A 21,100-nucleotide genomic window follows, 5' to 3' on the forward strand; every position below is an offset into this window, starting at 1 on the left:
TCAACAGGAAGGAATTTGTAATCATGGGTGAAAAATGTCACTTCTATGTCTAACAAATCTGTTAAAAGAAAGGATTAGTAATTTTCTTCAGATAAATTAAGTTTACCCACTATATGGGACCAACCTACTCCCAGGAGTAGGAGTCGGGTCTAATGGGGGTATGGGTAATGTGCTTCAATTTGTTCTTTTCTATTTTTTTTTAAAGATTTTATTTATTTATTTGACAGAGAGAAGTATCACAAGTAGGCAGAGCAGCAGACGGGGCGGGGGGGGGGGGGGGGAAGCAGGCTCCCTGCTGAGCAGAGAGCCCAATGCGGGGCTCGATCCTAGGACCTTGAGATCATGACCTGAGCCAAAGGCAGAGGCTTAACCCACTGAGCCAACCAGGTGCCCCTGTTCTATTGTTTATCCTTATTCTAATTTACGTTGTTTCCTCCCTTTATGGATTTCTTGCCACTCAGCTACTAACTCTCCACAACCACCAGCTCAGCATTTAATATGTGAAACTTCTAAGAAAGTCTTAGAGGAAGAAGCTATTGAGGTTCAGGGGAGGCCACCCCAGGATGTGCTGCTTTGGCATGTGGATTAATTTAAGTTAAAAACAATCAAGACCTAAAAGGCACAGGAAGAACCTTTGACCTTCCCTCTGTCAACCTTACAAATAAAATGGCCAGTTACTTTATTTGGAAATAGCAGAGGAACTGCAATTCAGGGCAAGCAAGCTATGGTGAACCCTAGGCAAATCCAAAGAAACAAAGGGAAGGTTACCTTTTGTTAGGTTTTAGAAGGAAATTGGGGAGGGTTGTTTTGAACAAAAGTTCATTGGAGAAGAAATAGAGTTTGGGGTTGTGGAGGTCTCTAACTGGCTGGAAGCAGTAATTAGCGTATTGTTGCTGGGGCACAGAGGGATCTTTCTTCTTTGTCTTAAAACCAAGAGATAAACACCTAGGTGGAAGATGTCCTCCCTTGTCAAGGTGATTCTTTTCTTCTTTTTTCCCTACTGGTTATGCAGGCTGCAAGGATGTGAGAGAGCTCCCCACCCCTCCGCCAGCCCCATGAAAGCTTCGAGACTCCATTTAAAATGAGGTTTCCTTTTTTCTTTTTTAAGATTTTATTTATTTATTTATTTGAGAGAGAGGGAGAGAGAGAATGAGAAGGGGGAGGGTTAGAGGGAGAAGCAGACTCCCTGCTGAGCAGGGAGCCTGATGAGGGACTTGATCCTGGGACTCCAGGATCACGACCCAAGCCGAAGGCAGTCGTTCAACCAACTGAGCCACCCAGGCACCCTGAGGTTTCCTTTTTACTCATTTTCACACCCCTAACTTTCTAAAAGAATTTAGGTAGAGGACCTGCTCCAGAAAGGGAACAATCACCATTAACAACTACATTATAACATGGACTAGGTGTGGTAAAGAGGGAGGAACCTCGCTAAGTTTATTTGTTAAAATTCCTGTGTCCCATTATTTCTGTATGGCCCAGAAAACATCTGTTCACCAGACATTTGCTCTGTTTCATCTTCCTGTGAATTACTTCCTTTCTTTTGAATTACTAGACCCCTACCCACTTCTCCTTAATTCAGGATGACACATATGCCTCAGTTTGTCTGTCTTTGAAATCTCTCATGTTTACCTGGATTCCCCATGTGTACATGAATTAATGTTTTCTCCTCTTAATCTGTCCTATGTTGTCTTAATATTTTACTATTCTGAACTAAGATGGTAAGGGGAAATTTTCCCCTCCCTGATAGCTACTCACTTCAAACCTTACCAAGGTCTTACTTCATTCCTACACTAAGGTTATAAGATAAAATACCAGGCATGCACAATCATGGCCAAATATGTGAAATTGAATTTAAAGCAGGTTTAGGAGGGAAAGGGAAGATGGCAAAAGAACGGGGAACCCGCGTTTCATCTGGTCTCTTGAATTCAGCTAGGCATCTGTCTAATCAGTCTGAACACCTGTGAACTCAACCCATCTAAGAAAAGAATTGCTGCAATTCTATAAATAGAAAAGGGACCACTTTTTGCAAGGTGGGGGTGCGGAGATGTGAATCGGAGGGGATAGATCAGAAATTAAATGGCGGGAGGTGGGAGCCTCTGTAAGCCGGCTACTGGAAAGTGCTATAGCCCCAGGGTGCAAAATTGGAACTCTTAGAAGTCTGTTCCTGTGAGAGACGTCCCTGCCTGAAAGGTACTCAGGTGGCGAAGTGGGGAGGAATCCTCGGTGCGACAGTATGGTCTTAGGATCCCCAGGGCCACAGAAAGAACAGGGCGGCCTGAGTGTCACAGAGTTCCCAAGCATTAGAGTGAGGAAACCGGCTACAATTAGTGAGGCCCACAGTGGCCTCTCAGCTAGGGGTGGTCATAAACCAGGAACTCGGACGTGATCGGGAAACCGCTCTCCAAGCAGGGGCCAGCAAGCAACAACTCCTGGGAGACCCAGCTCCTTCCAGAGGAGCAGCGCAGGTGTGTGTAGGATCGGGCAACGGCTTCCCAAGTAGAGGCCTTGTGACCCCCTGAACCCCAGTAAGACCCTGCTCCCCTACCTGGGAGGATCCCTGTGGATATGCACCACAGGCCTGCGGCGTGGTCCACACAAAAGGGACTGACTGCCTTTCCCTGAGGGGCACTGAAGAGAGGGGGCAGCAATCATTCACTTCTGGGACTGGAGATGGGGTGCCACCACTTTCACTTTTTAAAAAAAATCCTCTATAGCTGTTGGGGGGGGGAACCTTCAGGGAACAAAAGCCACGTAGAGAAATCCAAAGCAGTCCAGCAAGGGGCAATACAACTCCACCCAGGAAAAGACACCGGAGAGTCAGTGCAGCAGGCGGGTCCCCCAGAAGACCAGCAGGAACATCAGGCGAAGATCCGTTTACTGATCACTCCAGACTGAAAAACTCCTGTGCTAGAGGAAAGTAGTAGGTAGAATTCAAGGGCTTTTTCTCATGAGTCTTTAGTCTTTCAGTTCAAAATGTTTTTTCTTTTTCCTTTTTTTCCCTATTTAACTAGTTTCTTATTTTATCAATTCTGTTTTTAAGACTATTTAAATTTTCATTTTTTACATTTACATTTTATAGATATACTCTTCATTTTTGGCTCCCTTTCACTGTATTCAATTATATGTAAATTAGACATAGACATATATAGATATGGATATATACACACATCCATATATATATATATATAAGTTTTTCTTTCTTTATAATTTTGGGATTTAGTGTCTTCTAACAAACAGACCAAAATACACCCAGGACAAAGTGGATCACCCTATTTTGTCCACCTGTGAGATTATATTCTCTCTTTTTTACTTTTTTTTTTTCTTTCTTTTTTGGTTCTGACATCTTCAGATTTGTCTAGTGTGTATTTCGCTGGGGTTGTGGTTGATATTTTTGACTTTGTACTCTTTATCATCTATTCTTGTCTGGACAAAATGATTAGAAGGAGACGTTCACAGCAAAAGAAAGAACCAGAAGTAATACTTTCTTCCAAAGATCTAATTGATATGGATATAAGTAAAATGTCAGAAATTGAATTCAGAATAACGATTATAAGGTTACTAGCTGGGCTTGAAAAAAGCATGGAATACACTAGAGAATCTCTTAGTGCAGAAATAAAATCTAATCAAGCTGAAATTAAAAAATGCTTTAACTGAGATGCAGTCTAAAATGGATGGTCTAACAGTTAGGGTAAATGAGGCAGAAGAGAGAGTCATTGACACAGGAGACAAGTTGATGAAAAGCAAGGAAGCTGAGGAAAAGAAAGGAAAAACAATTAATGGACCGTGAGGGGAGGCTTCAGGAAATCAGCAATACCATAAAATGAAACAATATTAGGGGCACCTGGGTGGCTCAGTCATTGGGTGTCTACCTTTGGCTCGGGTCATGATCCCAGGGTCCTGGGATCAAGCCCTGCATCGGGCTCCCCACTCAGTGGGAAGCCTGCTTCTCCCTCTCCCAACTCCCCCTGCTTCTGTTCCCTCTCTCGCTGTGTTTCTCTCTGTCAAATAAATAAAATCTTTAAAAAACAAAATCAAACAAAAATAAAAAATAAAACAAAACAAAAACAGTATTAGAATTGGGTCCCAGAGGAAGAAGAAAGAGAGAGAGGGACACAAGGTATATTTGAGTAAATCACAGCTGAGAACTAACCTAATCTGCAGAAGGAAACAGGCATTCAAGTCCAGGAGGTAGAGAGAGCCCCCGCTCGAAATCAATAAAAATAGATCAACACCTCAACAAATAACAATGAAGCTTGCCAATTTCAGAGACAAAGAGAAAATCCTGAGGGTAGCCTGAAACAAGCTTAAGGGTAGGAACATTAGACTGGCAGCAGACCTATCCACAGAGAACAGGCAGGCCAGAAAGGGCTGGTGTGATATATTCAGGATACTAAATGAGAAAAACGTGCAGCTAAGAATACTTTATCCAGCAAGGCAGTCATTCAGAATGGGAGAGATTAAGAGCTTCCAGGACAAACAGAAACTAAAAGAATTTGTGATCCCTAAACCAGCCCTGCAAGAGATATTAAAGGGGATCCTGTAAACAAAGAGAGAGCCTAAAAGGAACATAAACCACAAAGGAATAGAGACAATATACAGAAACAGTGACTTTACAGATAGTGCAGTGGCACTAAATTTATATCTTTCAATAGTTATTCAGAATGTAAATGGGTTAACTGCTCCAATCAAAAGACACAGGGTGGACGCCTGGGTGGCTCAGTGGGTTAAAGCCCCTGCCTTTGGCTCAGGTCATGGTCCCAGGGTCCTGGGATCGAGCCCCACGTCGGGCTCTCTGCTCAGCGGGGAGCCTACTTCCTCTTCTCTCTCTCTGCCTGCCTCTCTGCCTACTTGTGATCTCTATCTGTCAAATAAATAAATAAAATCTTAAAAAAAAAAAAGACACAGGGTATCAGACTGGATAAAAAAAGCAAGACCCATCAATATGCTGTCTATAAGAGACTCATTTTAGACCCAAAGTCACCTCCAGGTTGAAAAGTGAGGGGGGGTGGAGGACAATTAATCATTTTAATGGATATCCAAGAAAAGCTGGGATAGCAATCCTTATAACAAACAAATTGGATTTTAAACCAAAGACTCTAGTAAGGATTGAAGAGAGACACTATATCATACTTACAGGGTCTATCCAACAAGAAGATCTAATAATTATAAATATTTATGCTCCTAACTTGGGAGCAGCCAATTATATAAACCAATTAATAATAAAATTGAAGAAACACATTGATAATAATACAATAATATTGGAGACTTTAACACCCGTTCACAGCAATGGACAGATAATCTAAGCAGGAGATCAACAAGGAAACAAAGGCTTTGAATGACACACTGGACCAGATGGACTTCACAGATATATACAGACCATTTCAATCTAAAGCAACAGAATACACATTCTCAAGTGCACATGGAACATTCTCCAGAATAGAGGGTCAGCATAGTGGGTCACAAATCAGGTCTCACCAAGTACCAAAGACTGGAATTATTCCCTGCATATTTTTAGACCACAATGCTTTGGAAATGGAACTCAATCCCAAGAGGAAATTTGGAAGGAACTCAAATACTTGGAGGTTAAAGAGCATCCTGCTAAAGAATGAATGGGTCAACCAGGAAATTAAAGAAAAGTTTAAAAAATTCATGTAAACAAATGATAATGAAAACACAATTGTTCAAAACCTCCGGGATACAGCAAAGGCATTCCCAAGAGGGAAGTACACAGCAATACAAGCCTTTCTCAAAAAATTAGGAAAGTCTTAAATACACAAGCTAACCTCCACCTAAAGGAGCTGGAGAAAGAACAGCAAATAAAACCTAAACCTAGCAAGAGAAGAGAAATAATAAAGATTAGAGCAGAAATCAATGGAAGAGAAAGCAAAAGAACAGTGGAACAGATCAATGAAACTAGAAGCTGGTCCTTTGAAAGAATAAGATTGATAAATTCCTAATTAGACTTATCAAAAAGAAGGAAGAAAGGACCCAAATTAATAAAATCATGAATGAAAGAGGAGAGATCATGACTAACACCAAGGATATACAAACAATTTTAAAAACATTCTATGAGCAACTATATGCCAACAAAATAGGCAATCTGGAAGAAATGGATGCATTTCTAGAAGCTTATAAATTACCAAAATGGAAACAGGGAGAAATAGAAAACCTGAACAGACCCATAACCAGCAAGGAAATTGAAGCAGTAATCAAACATCTCCAACAAATAAGAGCCCAGGGCTGGGTGGCTTCCCAGGGGATTTCTACCAAACATTTAAAGAACTAGTACCTATTCTTCTGAAACTGTTTAAAAAAAAAAAAAAAAGAAATGAAAGGAAAATGTCCAGACTCGTTCTATGAGACCAGCATTACCTTGAACCCAAAACCAGACAAAGACCCCACCAGAAAGGAGAATTACAGACCAATATCACTGATGAACATGGATGCCAAAATTCTCACCAAGATAATAGCCAATAGGATCCAACAGTACATTAAAAGGATTATTCACCACGACCAAGTGGAATTTATTCCTGGGCTGCAATGGTGGTTCAATATTTGCAAATCAATCAACATGATACATCACATTAAGAAAAAAAAAAAGGACAAGAACCATAAGATCCTCTCAATTGATGCAGAAAAAGTATTTGACAAAATAGAGCAATCTTTCTTGATTAAAACTCTCCACAGTATAGGGATAAAGGGAATATACCTCAGTATCATAAAAGCCATCTACAAAAAACCCACAGTGAATATCATTCTCAAAAGGGAAAACCTGTGAGTTTTTCCCCTAAGGTCAGGGATGCCCACTCTCACCATTGTTGTTCATCATAGTACTAGAAGTCCCAGTCTCAGCAATGAGACAACAAAAAGAAATAAAAGGCATTCAAAGTGGCAAAGAAGAAGTCAAAGTCTCTCTCTTTGCAGATGACATGACACTTTATGTGGAAAACCCCAAAGATTCCACCACAAAAGTGCTAGAAGTCATACAGGAATTCAGCAACATGGCAGGATATAAAATTAATACACAGAAAGCAGTTGCACTTTGGAGGGATGGGGTAATTGGATGATGGGCATTAAGGAGGGCACATGATATGATGAGCACAGAGTTTGAAACTCATATTGTAAGTTGGTTAATTGAATTTAAATTTAAAAAAAAAAGAAATGAGTTGTATACATATACACTAACAATAAAGAATCAGAACATTTCTATACACTAACACAGAAGAATCAGAAATTAAGGAGTCGATCCCATGTACATTTGCAACAAAAACCATAAAATACCTAGGAATAAGCCTAACCAAAGAGGTAAAGGGTCTGTACTCTAGAAACTATAAAACACGTATGAAAGAAATTGAGGAAGACACAAAGAATGGAAAAGCATTCCATGCTCATGGATTAGAAGAATAAATAATTTTAAAATGTCTATGTTGCCTAGAGCAATATATAAATTCAATGCAATTTCTATCAAAATACCATTGACATTTTTCACAGAACTGGAACAATTAGTCCTAAAATTTGTATGGAACTAGAAAGGACCCCAAATAGCCAGAGGACTGATGAAAAAGAAAAACAAAGCTGGTGGCTTCACAATGCCTGATTTCAAGCTCTATTACAAAGCTGTGATCATCAAGACAGTATGGTACTGGCACAAAAACCAACAAGTAGATTAGTGGAACAGAACAGAACCCAGAAATGGACCCTCAACTCTATGGTCAACTAATCTTCTACAAAGCAGGAAAGAACATCCAATGAAAAAAGGACAGTCTCTTCAACAATTGGTGTTGGGAAAATTGGACAACCACATGTAGAAGAACGAAACTGGAGCATTTTCTTACACCATACACAAAGAAATGCTCAAAATGGATGAAAGCCCTAAATGTGAGACAGGAATACATCAAAATCTTAGAGGAGAACACAGGCAGCAACCTCTTCAACCTCAGCCACAGCAACTTCTTGCTAGACATATCTCCAAAGGAAAGGGAAACAAAAGCAAAAATGAACTATTGGGACTTCATCAAGATAAAAAGCTTTTGCACAGCAAAGGAAATAGTCAACAAAACTAAAAGGTAACCTACGAAATGGGAGAAGATATTTCAAATGACATGTCAGATAAAGGGCTAGTATTGAAGATCTATAAAGCACTTGGGATGCCTCTGTGGCTCAGTTGGTTAAGTGTCTGTCTTCAGCTCAGGTGGTGATCCCAGGATTCTGGGTTCGAGTCCTCCATGTGGCTCCTTGCTCACTGGGAAGCCTGTTCTCCCTCTGTCTGCCACTCTCCCTGCTGTGCTCTGTCTCTCATTCTCTCTCCTCTCTGACAAATAACTAAATAAATAAAATCTAAAAAAAAAAAAAAAAAAGAAAGAAAGAAAGAAAAGAAAATCATTAAAGATCTATAAAGCACTTATCAAACTCAACACCCAAAAAACAAATAGCCCAGTCAGGAAATGGGCAGAAGACATGAATAGACACTTCTCCAAAGAAGACATACAAATGGCAGCAGACACATTGAAAAAATGTTCCACGTCACTTGCCATCAGGGAAATATAAATCAAAACCACAATGAGATACCACCTTACACCAGTTAGGATGGCTGAAATTAACAAGTCAGGCAACAACAAATGTTGGCAAGGATGCAGAGTAAGGGGAATCTTCTTACACTGTTGATGGGAATGCAAGTCCATGCAGCCACTGTGGAAAACAGTATAGAGTTTCCTCAAGAAGTTAAAAATAGGGCTACCCTATAACCCAGAAACTGCACTAGTAGGCATTTACTCCAAAGATACAAATGTAGTGATCTGAAGGGGCACATGCACCCCAATGTTTATAGCAACAATGTCCACAATAGCCAAACTGTGGAAAGAGCCCAGATGTCCAAGGACAGATGAATGGATAAAGAAGATGTGGTATATTTACACAATGGACTATTACTCAGCCATCAGAAAGGATGAATACTTACCCTTTACTTCAGTGTGGATGGAACTGGAGGATATATGCTGAGCGAAATAAGTCAATCAGAGAAAGACAATTTATCATTTGGTTTCACTCATAAGTGGAATATAAGAAATAGTGTGGGGGATCATAGAGGAAGGGAGGGAAAACTGAGTGGGAAGTCATCAGAGAGGGAGAAAGACCACAAGAGACTCTTAACTATATGAAACAAACTGAGGGTTGCTAGAGCGGGGGGGGGGGGGGGGGGGGGGGCGATGGGGTAACTGGGTGATGGGCATCAAGTAGGGCACATGATGTGGTGAGTACTGGGTGTTATATGCAACTGAGGAATTATTGAATGCAACATCTGAAACTAATGATGTACTACATGTTGGCTAATTAATTTTAAATAAAATAAAAATAAATAAAATAAAGTGTGTTTATTTACATTTCAGAGGGAGAAAGGGCCTGATTTAACTTCTGATATAAATTAAATTTTACAATTTTGCAATAATGGAGCTGGCCATTTTCCTAGTAGTCACTGTCACCTAAAAGCATTTGTTGTGTTAGATGCCAGTGACTCTGTATGAAATGAACTGTTGTCCAGGAGTAAAAATTTTTCTGTAATCTTCAAGTTTCTTTCATCTGGTCTAAAAATGAAATATACATGAGACAGATTAACAGAAGAAAAAAAAACCAAATTTTAATCATGTACACATGGAGGGTAATGAAATTGAGACCTAAGGAAATTGAAACCTACGGAAATGACCACAGCAAGAAGTTTTTATACTTCTTAGTTGAAGAGACAATAAATTTGTGAGGAGTAGACAGGAAAAAGAAAACTTACGGTCAGGAGCTTCAATTAGTAAGAAATTCTAAACAGAATGTGGGCTGAGGTAGTAAATGAGTAAAAAGTAACAGGGTTTGTTTATATGGCCTTCTTAGGCTCTAAATTCTGTATTTCTGGTGATAAGGATTCCCTATCTCTCTACCTCCTGGTACCGCGAGGGTACCTTCCACAAAGGAGATTTATTTCCCATTTTCCTCAGGACAGAGGAAGGTCAAAGTGTCCTTGCACTGGCTGTTCCTTCAGTAGCTTTAATTCAAAGTAATCAACATGCCATTAAGGCACATTTGGGGGGCAACATGCCCTGGGCCCCTACACTGTCAAGTAAAAATTTTTTTAGGTACCGAGGGTGTTATAAAGTAAAATCCAGTCCCTGGCTTCAGGACGCTCAAATCTAGATGAGGGACAAAATATACAAAGAAAAGCTAGGTAGCCGCCAGGCAATGTACAGTGAGTAGCTCCAAGGGTGTTAATGGTCAGAAGAGGATGATAGCTCTAGGGGCTCCAATCATTGAGATAGACTAAGGAAGGGAGTGGGAATGGAGTTGACCTGGACCATAGAGAATGGGTGGGATCTGGCTAAATTAAGGGAAGATGGAGAGATCATGAGTCAGATTGCATGATAAACACAAATGTGGCATATTAGAGGCCTGGAGAGGACTAAGGTGGTGTGATTTCCTCTTCCCTGTGCTAGTCCTCCTCTGCTGTTGGTACGGCCTCCAGTCCGCATACTCTGTTAGCACCCTCACACTCCCAGGCCTGGGAATCAGGAATTTGTCTTGCCAATACATACCAACTACCATGCTCATGTGTTTTGTAATTTATAGTAAGAACAATACATCTGGCTTTCTCAACAAAGTTTCTTGCACGGAGCTTCTCAAACCTTGGGACTTTCCTGGGAAGATTTCCTTGTACTATTAATGAAATGACTTTTGGAAAGTACCTAGGGATGGGTTGGTTGCCAGAGGAACCAACCAATTGATGAAAGCATTGGAACTTTCAGTCCCCCACCCCATCCCTTCCATTTGGTTTCTTTCTAAGAACTCAAGAAGCAAGACAAAAATACACAGAAGGGAAAACCCTATGATTATTTTCTATGAATGTTAGACACACACACACACACACACACAACACTATGTCTGGATGGGGAAAATAACACACGGGAGGATTCTGATTTCCAGCCTCCTCTATTCCTCCATTCCCCAACTTAATCTCTACAACAGCAGAGATCTGGCCACTCAGGTGGACAGAGCACAGTAATAGTGGTGGAAGCTGAAGTCAAGTTGCTAAAGTCTACCCCCTTCCCCAAGAAACACGGTGGATTCTACATCTAGTAGCATGGTTCTGGTTTGCATCTTATCCTCTTAGGTTGCAGGAAACCTTTGCTCAGGAAAAGCCACATCACTCTTGATAGCATCTTGGACCTTGGTTCCTGGATGCCATCCAGATATCATATTGCTGAACTGTTACTTATTCAAATCTCTCTCAGATGTGGCATTCCACACCCATAATGCAGCTCGGTCTCCTCTCAACTCCCAGCCAAGTGATGCTCCCAGTACTGTCCTCTCTGGCAGGGAAAGGTTTATGGTTTATACCTCCAAACATATGACATAAAGTATGATTCATACCTAAACTGGTCAATAAGTACCTACTATTGAAGGTTCAAGAGAGAGGAGGCAAGGTTAAGAGACTGGAATGATACTACAAAGGGATACTGCTGAGTTTTCCCTTTTCTGTACTCCATTATTTCCTTATGGAACTTTGTCAAATGAAGCATATGAATTTTGTCTAATCCTTTCTTTGGAAATATCTTATTTTACTTTTCGTATATCATAGAAACTTAGAGTCAGAAATCTTAAATCTCACATAGTGGAATTTTCTTTCTTTTCTTTTTTAAAGATATATTAATTTGAGGGGGGATGGGCAGTGGGAGAGGAAGAGAGAATCCTCAAGCAGACTCCCCACTGAGTCTGGGCGTGGAGCCCCAAGCAGGGCTTGATCCCATGACCCCAAGATCACGACATGAGCTGAAACCAAGAGTCAGATGCTCAACCGAATGTACCAGCCAGGTGCCCCAGAGAGTCCAATTTTCTATGGAATTCAGGCATCCTATCTGTAACACACCTGGTCCAACACAGATAACATCTGTTGTCTGGATATTGTCTGTTCGACTGCTGACCACCTCTGATAAGAAATCTGTCTCTTGCTAGGCCAAGGGTAGTTAGTATACGCCATCATATGCTGCCCTTTCAGGGCATTCTCAGAGTACTCTCTGGGAAGGGCTCTACAATCATAATTTCACTCTGAGAGCACTTGCAGTAACTCCAGGACAATGCAAGCAAGCTTCAATAGGCAGGATGGGGTCAAATATAAGATAACATGAGAACAAGATATAACTCTGAGGACAGACATGAGTTGATGGACAATGGCTTTAGGTAACATTTACTGAGTATATTACTGATTACTATTGTTCACAGGTCAGGCACTATTTAAGCACTTTGTATTTACTAGTCATTTATTTCTCACAATAATTTCATGAATAATATTGTCTCTATTTTCTAGCTGCAGAAACTGATGCACAGAATAACTAATTCAAAGTCAGGCAGCTGGAAAGTGAAAGAACTAGGATTTGAATCCAGGCCAACTGGATCTGGAGCCTGGACCCTAACCCCTATATAAGCTATCTTAAGAATGCCTGAACCATGTGCCAGGCACCATTCACTCATTTATTCCTCACAATAGCAATGTACTATTATGAAACAGCTAAGCAACTTGCCCAAGGTTGGGCAGCTAGTGAGTACTAAAGTGGGGACTCAAATTCAGGTAGCCTGTCTCTAGATATGCTCTTCTCCACTACTCTAAACCCCCTCATGCTACGCTCCACGTAGGTGGTGACAGTATCAGACACAGAACTGTGCCATAGGCAGGGAAGGCAAGTGACAAAGTGGACAAGCCAGAATAGGTACCAGCTGGTGAAAATGTGTAGGGAAATGAGATACTGACTGTTATCCAGGATACCCAGAGGGCTCTCAACCCCATCCTTCTTGCTAAGGACTAGAGAAGGCAAATTATCTCTAGACAGAAGAAGCCTACACAATCAGAAAGAATGGCCTTGCAAAAGCACATTCAGGAAGCTGCCTCTGTGCAGAGAGGGAAGTTATGTTCAGATCTAATAGAAGACAATCACCAACACACACTGGCTAATGGGGAAATGAACCTAATATAACCTGCCAGTTTCTTCTTTCAGGAAGGGGGTGGGAGGTTTGCAGAGATCTGAATGATCACTGTGACTATCTGGAATGGAGGTATGACAGGGCAAGAAATTGTACCCACTGGATTCCCCTTCTAAACAGCTTTTCTGTGAACTATGTAGAAAGTTTCACACTACATGAACTATTTAAAAAAATCCCTCTGAATGTTGCATAATACTTTGTGCTGTATATTGAGCAATGCAATTAGTATCTTTTCTGAGACCCATAAAATAAACTTCTTAACTAAGACTGAAGTCCTTTGGAGGCCACATTTGGTTGTTTGTTCATTCAGAGAATATAGCTTAATACTCTGAAATACTATCTAAATCAATGTTCAGAAAATCATATTTGCAGGGGAAATTTGCATGTTTTTAAAAAAAGGAATGGATTCATTTACAAAGCAAGTAATTATTTAAAATATTCAATAATAATTCAATGCTTGTTCACTGCAGTCATTTAAGAAATAGCAGTAAATTTTCAGACTTGCCCTCATAGAGCTTACCTTCTGGTGGGGAGGGAGAAAATAACCAGGAAAAAAAAAAAAAAAAGTAAAATACAGGACATTTCAGATAGTGGTAAGTACTAAGAAGAATTACGAAGGGAAGGGGACACCCAATTTATATAGGGTGGCCAAGGAAGACATTAAAATGCACATATTCCGGGGCGCCTGGGTGGCTCAGTGGGTTAAAGCCTCTGCCTTCGGCTCAGGTCATGATCCCAGGGTCCTGGAATGGAGCCGCATCGGGCTCTCTGCTCAGCGGGGAGCCTGCGTCCTCGTCTCTCTCTGCCTGTCTCTCTACCTACTTGTGATCTCTATCTGTCAAATGAATAAATAAAAAAAAAATCTTTTAAAAAAATGCACATATTCCTTAAAGTTTAGGATTACGTAGTATTTCACCTGTACGGAGCGGTATCCGATATATATATCTGAGGCATATATCGGATATACATCACCAAAATAATAATATTAGGAGGCATTAAAAAGATGTAGAGGGTTTTAGGCTTCTAAATGGCAGCACTTTAAAAGATTAAACCCGTAGTTAAATACTCCGGGTTTCAATTTCACTTTAATAATGAGTATTTAGAGTCTTTCGGTTGGTTTTTTTTTCCAAATTAGTTTCCTAAGTAGCAGCAGGCGGCACATTTTCTCTAGAAAACTCTTAAGGCTACGTACACGTGCTCTCGAGAGCAGGACCGGCTTCATTGTTTGATTCCCTGGGGCACCAGTGTCTGGAACATACACAAGTTTGGTACCTGGAGTCCCCGGAGCCCACTGCACCTGCGCGTCCAGTAAGCCGAGCTGCGGGAGGGGGTCCGAGGGAGAACCTTGAGTCACAGGGTCTGCTCGGGCACGGCCCGTCGGTCCCGCCGGCCTCCGTCGTCAGCGGGGCGGGGGATTCCAACTTCACCAGCGGCAGATTGCTGACGAAATCTATGTGGGCTGAAGCGCATTCTGGTGTTTTTCCTCTGCCGCGGCGGCACGAATTTCTGAAATGGGGTCCTGTCTGCTCTAAAGGCGGGGTCGGATCCTGAGGCCCAGCTGTGCTGGGCCGAGGCCAAACTCGTCCTCGGCCTGCGTGTGGACCCCGCCCTCGCGCAGCCCCCCCGGGTGAGGAGCGCAATGCGCACCTCTTTGTCTCCCGCCCCCTCGTTTCAGTTCCGAGAGGCGGAGGTGCCCCGGCCGCCTCCCGCCCTCCCCTCCCGCTCACCCTCCCCACCCCCTCCGCATCCCCTCCCGCTCTCTTCCCACGTTGACTACTCTCGGCGACTGCATCTTTCCGCCGCAGAGAACGCGCGGCCTTAACCTTCCAGTCCCGCCTTCCTCCTCTCCACCCGGCAAATTTGCTCCCGCCTCATCCCTGACAGAAGCACCCCAATTGGCTCTCGCGCCGGGGGAAGACGCCCGCTGATTGGTCGGGTGACGCTCTTGGGGCGGGGCCTGGAGCAGGGTGACCGCAGGCCTGGAGGCGCGCGAGGACAGCTATTTCGCCCGCGGCCTCCGGTAGCGCCGGCTGGGTTTCGCGGGTCGCACCCAGACTCACCCGGCCCGGGAAAGGGTTGCATGAGCGGTGGTCCAAAGGGTTGGGGTTGGGGTGCCGGGAGGGCCTCGGGTCCTGGGCGGGGGGGGGGTGCGGGGAGGGGGAGGAGGGCCGCGGCGCGGGGGAGCGCAGGGACATGGCACAGCTGGACGATGAGGAGGGGGTAGCGGTGGCACCCGGGCACCCGCCCGCGAATGGATACCTCCTGGTCCCGGGGGGCGAGCCCCCCGGAAAGCTAAGCGCCGAGCCGCAGAACGGGCTCAAAGCCGGCTGCCTGACCCTGAACGGAGTGTCTCGGGACAGCCTCGCGGCCGCCGCTCAGTCCCTCGGCAGGCCTCAGACTCCGCTGGCTCCAGAGGAGGAGACCCAGACACGGCTGCTGCCCACGGGCCCCGGGGAGGAGACCCCCGGGGCCGAGGGCTCCCGGGTGCCCCAGACGGCGCTCTCTGCGCGGCGCTTTGTGGTGCTGCTGATCTTCAGCCTGTACTCGCTGGTGAACGCCTTTCAGTGGATCCAGTACAGCATCATCAGCAATGTCTTTGAGGGCTTCTATGGCGTCTCCTCCCTGCACATCGACTGGCTGTCCATGGTGTACATGCTGGCCTACGTGCCCCTCATCTTTCCGGCCTCGTGGCTGCTGGACACCAGAGGCCTGCGGCTCACCGCCCTGCTGGGCTCCGGCCTCAACTGCCTGGGCGCCTGGATCAAGTGCGCCAGTGTCCAGCAGCATCTCTTCTGGGTCACCATGCTGGGCCAGTGTCTCTGCTCCGTGGCCCAGGTGTTCATCCTCGGCTTGCCCTCCCGCATCGCCTCGGTGTGGTTTGGGCCCAAGGAGGTATCCACAGCTTGTGCCACCGCCGTGCTGGGCAATCAGGTAAGAACTAGAGTGACACAGGAAAACCGGATGGATGGTTAAAGGACCAGATCAAGGCATAGGCCGTGTGAGCTAGGCATATGGATGGGACCCTCAGGAGGCGGTTGTGTGTAAGTGCAGGGAAGGAGACGGGTCTTGGATTAAAGAGGGTATTTATTTGTAAGGACAGAACTTTGAAACCAGTTTGAAGTGAGCACCTTGTCATCTTGCTTTGAGAATTACCTGTAAAATAACTGAACTGGCCCATATATCCCTAACATCATAGAAAACTTGTCAGTGTAATAACCAGTGAGACTGAAGTAGGTATTTTTGCTGTCCCCAGTGTATTCCTTGTAGAAGGAAGGTGTTGGATTCCGGGAAGTTTTTCTCCTTTTGAGTGATCAATGTGAACAGCACCTGTTTTATTTTATTTTGGCTTGTTTTACTTATGTATTTATTTTTCTAAAGTTTATTTATCTTTTGTAGTACTCTCTACACCCAAGGTGGGGCTGGAACTCATGACCCTGAGATCAAGAGTTGCACACTCTTCCGACTGAGTCAGCCAGGCTCCCTTCCTGTTTAAATTCCTATGTTAGCAATCAGCAGAGTGCCTGGTACAAACAGTTATAAATAACCGCTAAATAAATGTTATGGTGGTAAAGACCTCTCACAAAAATTACTGAGTCCAATTCCAATTTTTAACAGTAAGAAAATGCAAGTCAGATCACAGATCATGGAACCCATCCTAAAAGGATAGCTTATTTTGCCGATTCCCCCTTAAAGTGCTTCCTAGTCCTACTAACCTAACACCATAGGTTTAAATTCCAATAGCATGACTAAGCAGAATGGAGTGTGTGTGTGTGTGTGTGTGTGTGTGTATGTGTGTGTGTTGTAATTGCAGACTGATTCTTTCATTGTCATTTAAAATTTGCATAATGGAGCCCTGTGATACTTTATGTACATTATGTTGAGTATTCATTCAGCTTGAGGAGAATGTAGTTAAAAACCTATATACCAGGAACTTCACCTCTCTCTATGCCTATATTCCTACATGCTATGTAACAAAAGAATGTTACTCTCTTACTTCCGATGTAACACTTGTTTCAAGATCACATAAGATTTACCTAAAATCCATAAAAAGACTAGCTCTACATGTTTATTACTTTATGTTTATCTTCTTTCTCTAAAAGTGCAAAAGAAAGGGTAGTTTGAACTGTAGTTGTTGTGTATTCAAAATAATTTATAACTGATATTTTAGTTGGTTGCTTCCATATGTTTAGATAGGAACTCTTAAAGTATTTTTCATTTACAAAATTATATTCCATATTCATACTTCATTGAGCATGACAGAAGTATTATTAACTCCATATCTGTGGATTATCTATTTATGGATAATAAATGGAAATGTCTTCTCAAGGCAGATTTCCCTCTGACGTTCAGCACACCTCTGCCTTCTACGTACATTCTCCCTACGTGTTCTCGTCCTTCCCAGGCTGCAGTAGCTGTGCACCTGTTCATGGCCCTATTTTCAGCCTAAATTATGGAGTGATCATTTATATTAATATTCAACAGTACTGAGCATTCACCAAGAACCTGGCACCATGCTAAGTATTTTACATGCACAGTGTCCTTGAATTTAATAATATAAGGTAGGAACCATTAGTCTCTCCATTTTATAGATACAGAAACAGAGTTGAAGGGATGACCTTATTTTCCAGAAGCCACACAGCTAACTGATGGCAGCATTCACAGCCAAGTCTGTCTGATTCCTGCATCCTGGCTTTTCACTGTCTGTCTCTACTGCCAGGTCTCTAACCTGAGAGACCCTTTAAAAACATGGATCAGATCCTGTCGTCTTTGGCTCTGCTTTGGACTCACCAGTGATTTCCCATAGTACTTAAAATCTAAACTCTTCACTCTGTGTTACAGAACCTTATACTAACATGTCTTCTTCGGCTCCTTAAACAACACTAAGCTTGGATTTTTCATGAGGGCCTTTGCAGAAGCATTCTCTCTGCCTGGGATGTTCTTCCTCCTAGGATCACGTTATTACATCCTTACCGTCACTCAACTCTCGTTTAAATTCATTTTAAATTATCATTTTGTGGCCTCTCTTGAGGATCCCAGTCACTGTCTTATCACATCATTATACTATCTCCATACGGCGCTTATCACTGTCTGATATATTTATGCTTATATATTAATTGTTACTACTCATTTCCCATCCCCACCATTAGATTGTAAGTTTCATGAAAATAGGCATGTGGTCTGAATGTATACAGTTGTCTCACCAGCACTTAACACAGTGCCCAGCACATTATAGATTCTCCATAAAAATTTGTCGAATAAGTGGATGAGCTTCAGACTCATGTAGATACAGGCCCGCTGAATATTTCCGTATGACCCCGCCCACCCAAATTTACCTCATCTCCTTGCTTATATCTCCGGATTTCTACTGCCACTATCTTAGCTTTGGCCATCGGCAGCCCTTACTTAGACATTGCTGGCCGATGTTCCTATCTGCAGCTCTTTTCTCTTTCTCTGTTACTCTCCACATCCGTCCACTGTGGTCTTTCTAATGTGCAGATCTGTCCAGGGCACGCCCTTCTACTCTGCAGTGGCTTCTGTTGCCCGGAGGATAAAATTCAAACTCTCTAATGAGACCGTGGGAGACCCTTTGGATCTGCCTCCTGTCAACTCTCAGCTTCCCCTCTCCAGATCCCCCCATTCCTCACATCTACATTCTTTCTCTGCTCTGAGGGGAATTGTCCGCTACTTCCAGCTTCTCACAAGGTCATGCTCTCCTCCTTCCTTTGTACATGATATTCCCTTGGCTGGGAACACGCAGATTTCACGTGGCAAACTCCACTTTCTTTTTCAGATCTTTGCTCCTCCAGAAACTTTTCCTGAACCCCAAGTCTATACAAAGTGGTCCTTCAAAATAGTTTCTTAGCTAGGGCAACCGTATGTTCAGTTAGCCAGGGATAATCCAGGCGTAGAGCTAACTATTCATTTAGTCCCTTTCACTCAATAGTGTTCTCATTGGCATGATAGATCCCATGATCATCGCAGACTCTCTGCCCTCTACCTCTCCATCACTGTACTTACCATGCTGTCTTGTAATCACCTGTTTAATGGTCTCTATCCCGCTTTTTGTAAAGGAGCAAATGAAGTGTTTGGTGACTCTTACTATCTCTCTCAGCCTCCATTTGGAAACCAGTCTAGGGCCCTTCCTCCTCATCTCCATCCCTGAAAGAATCTGCTGTCTTTCTCTTTTGAGCGCCTTTCATTTTATTTCTTTCATTGTGATCATCCTATCCAACCTTGTGTTTTTCTTACTAAGGCAAAATTCACATAACATAAAATTAACCATCTTAGATTATAGTGCAGTGGCATTTAGTACATTCACCGTATTGTACAACCATCCCTCTATCTAGATCCAAAACATTTTCATTTACCCTCAAAGAAGACCCAGTACCCACCAAGTTCATCTTTTCTGAACTTTACTTTGCATATTCTTTTTTTTTTTTAAGATTTTATTTATTTATTTGACAGACAGAGATCACAAGTAGGCAAAGAGGCAGGCAGAGAGAGAGAAGAGGAAGAAGGCTCCCCGCCGAGCAGAGAGCCCAATGCGGGGCTCGATCCCAGGACTCTGGGATCATGACCTGAGCCAAAGGCAGAGGCTTTAACCCACTGAGCCACGCAGGCGCCCCTGATCTGCATATTCTTACTCCTCTTTTTGATTGTTTAAGCATCTAAAGTATAAGAATGGTATCTTACCCATCCTTACAGCAGAATCATTCAAATAGTAGGAGTTTGTTGAATAGTGAAGGCATTTGTCAGCAACTACCCTTTAACAGTACAGTAGTGAAAAAAACCAACAAAACATTAGAACGTGGTGTTGTTGGTTTTTTTAAAATAATTATTATTTGGGTAATCTCTATACGCAGTGTGGGGCTCGAACTCGTGACCCCGAGATCAGGAGTCTCACGCTCCTCCAACTGAGCCAGCCCAGCACCCCAGAACATGGTGCTTTAGAATGTACACCTTACACCTTCAATACACGAGCTGTCTTCTCTATGCTGTATTGATGGCCAGTATGTCCTTTTTTTCTCTTATTCATAGTAGCTATTAACAGGATTGTTTATTTTTCAGCTTGGAACTGCTGTTGGCTTTTTGCTTCCACCAGTTTTAGTGCCCAACACACAGAATGACACAGATCTGCTGGCTTGTAATATCAGTACCATGTTTTATGGGACATCATCCATCGCCACGTTTTTATGTCTTTTAACAGTAATTGGTAAGCAAATTATTTTCCCTGTTGCTTAGGGAGATAAATGCATGGCCAACATATGGAAATCAAAGTAGCTGACCCTGAACATTTTCATGATAATATCTCGAATGCCATTTGCTTGTTTCATTCTTGCTGTTGCTCTTGTTCAGATAATGAATGCTAATCCCTCGGGGTACGTTATGGTCAGCTACCATCTACTTTAATGTCGTAAAGGGTTCGAACACTAATTCATCTGATTTCTCTCCCTACTAACGGTTCTTCCCGCATAACCGTGGTTTCCAACATGCCACCTGCCTCCCGTTTGCATCTTCTTCTACATTTTCTGCGGCTTATGCTAACAAACCCAGGAACAAATCCTTGTCGTGCTTTGAAATGATGCAAAGAGGCTGCAACCTTTTTTTTCTTTTTTAATGAGAAATCCTTCCAAGGATCCCTATTTAAACAATTAACTGGATCTGAACATGTTGACCAGTGAACGATCCTGGGCAGTGGTAAGCTGTTCCGCAGAGCCTCACACGGGCCACTGCCTGCTTGTTGGGGCCACTCCAGCAAAGCACTGCTGTCACCACTCGTCCCTGAGTCCTCTCGTCGGGGCCTGTCTCTTGAAGCAGTCAGTCCAAATCAGCTACAAGCAGCCATCATCAGTTTGGAAGAAGGTTTGGGAAGGTCTGCTTTTTAAAGTTTATTTATTTATTGTTTAAAGATTTTATTTATTTATTTGACAGACAGAGATCACAAGCAGGCAGAGAGGCAGGCAGAGAGAGAGGGGGAGGCAGGTTCCCCGCTGAGCAGAGAGCCCGATGCGGGGCTCGATCCCAGGACCACGGGATCATGACCTGAGCTGAAGGCAGAGGCTTTAACCCACTGAGCCACCCAGGTGCCTCT

At 43.1% G+C, this 21,100-nt stretch overlaps 2 protein-coding genes across 6 annotated transcripts in view; one reads left to right on the plus strand and one right to left on the minus strand.

Moving 5' to 3' along the window:
• Positions 1-14,900, minus strand: part of SPATA45 (spermatogenesis associated 45) — a 59,675-nt gene extending 44,775 nt beyond the window's left edge. For 4 of the 5 annotated variants that reach the window (XM_047704806.1, XM_047704804.1, XM_047704803.1 and 1 more), the window contains exon 1: positions 14,201-14,900. The gene's annotated coding sequence lies outside the window, so the exon portion shown is untranslated. The remainder of the gene's footprint in view (positions 1-14,200) is intronic. The other variant, XM_047704805.1, reaches the window with a different exon arrangement.
• A 129-nt stretch (positions 14,901-15,029) lies between these two features.
• Positions 15,030-21,100, plus strand: part of FLVCR1 (FLVCR heme transporter 1) — a 28,682-nt gene continuing 22,611 nt past the window's right edge. Inside the window, exons 1-2 of the mRNA XM_047704780.1 lie at positions 15,030-15,939; positions 20,077-20,221. Coding sequence (XP_047560736.1) covers positions 15,202-15,939; positions 20,077-20,221 — 883 coding nt within the window. The 5' untranslated portion in view covers positions 15,030-15,201. The remainder of the gene's footprint in view (positions 15,940-20,076; positions 20,222-21,100) is intronic.

The sequence above is a fragment of the Lutra lutra genome, chromosome 15 (assembly GCF_902655055.1).
Source record: "Lutra lutra chromosome 15, mLutLut1.2, whole genome shotgun sequence".
NCBI lineage: Eukaryota > Metazoa > Chordata > Mammalia > Carnivora > Mustelidae > Lutra > Lutra lutra.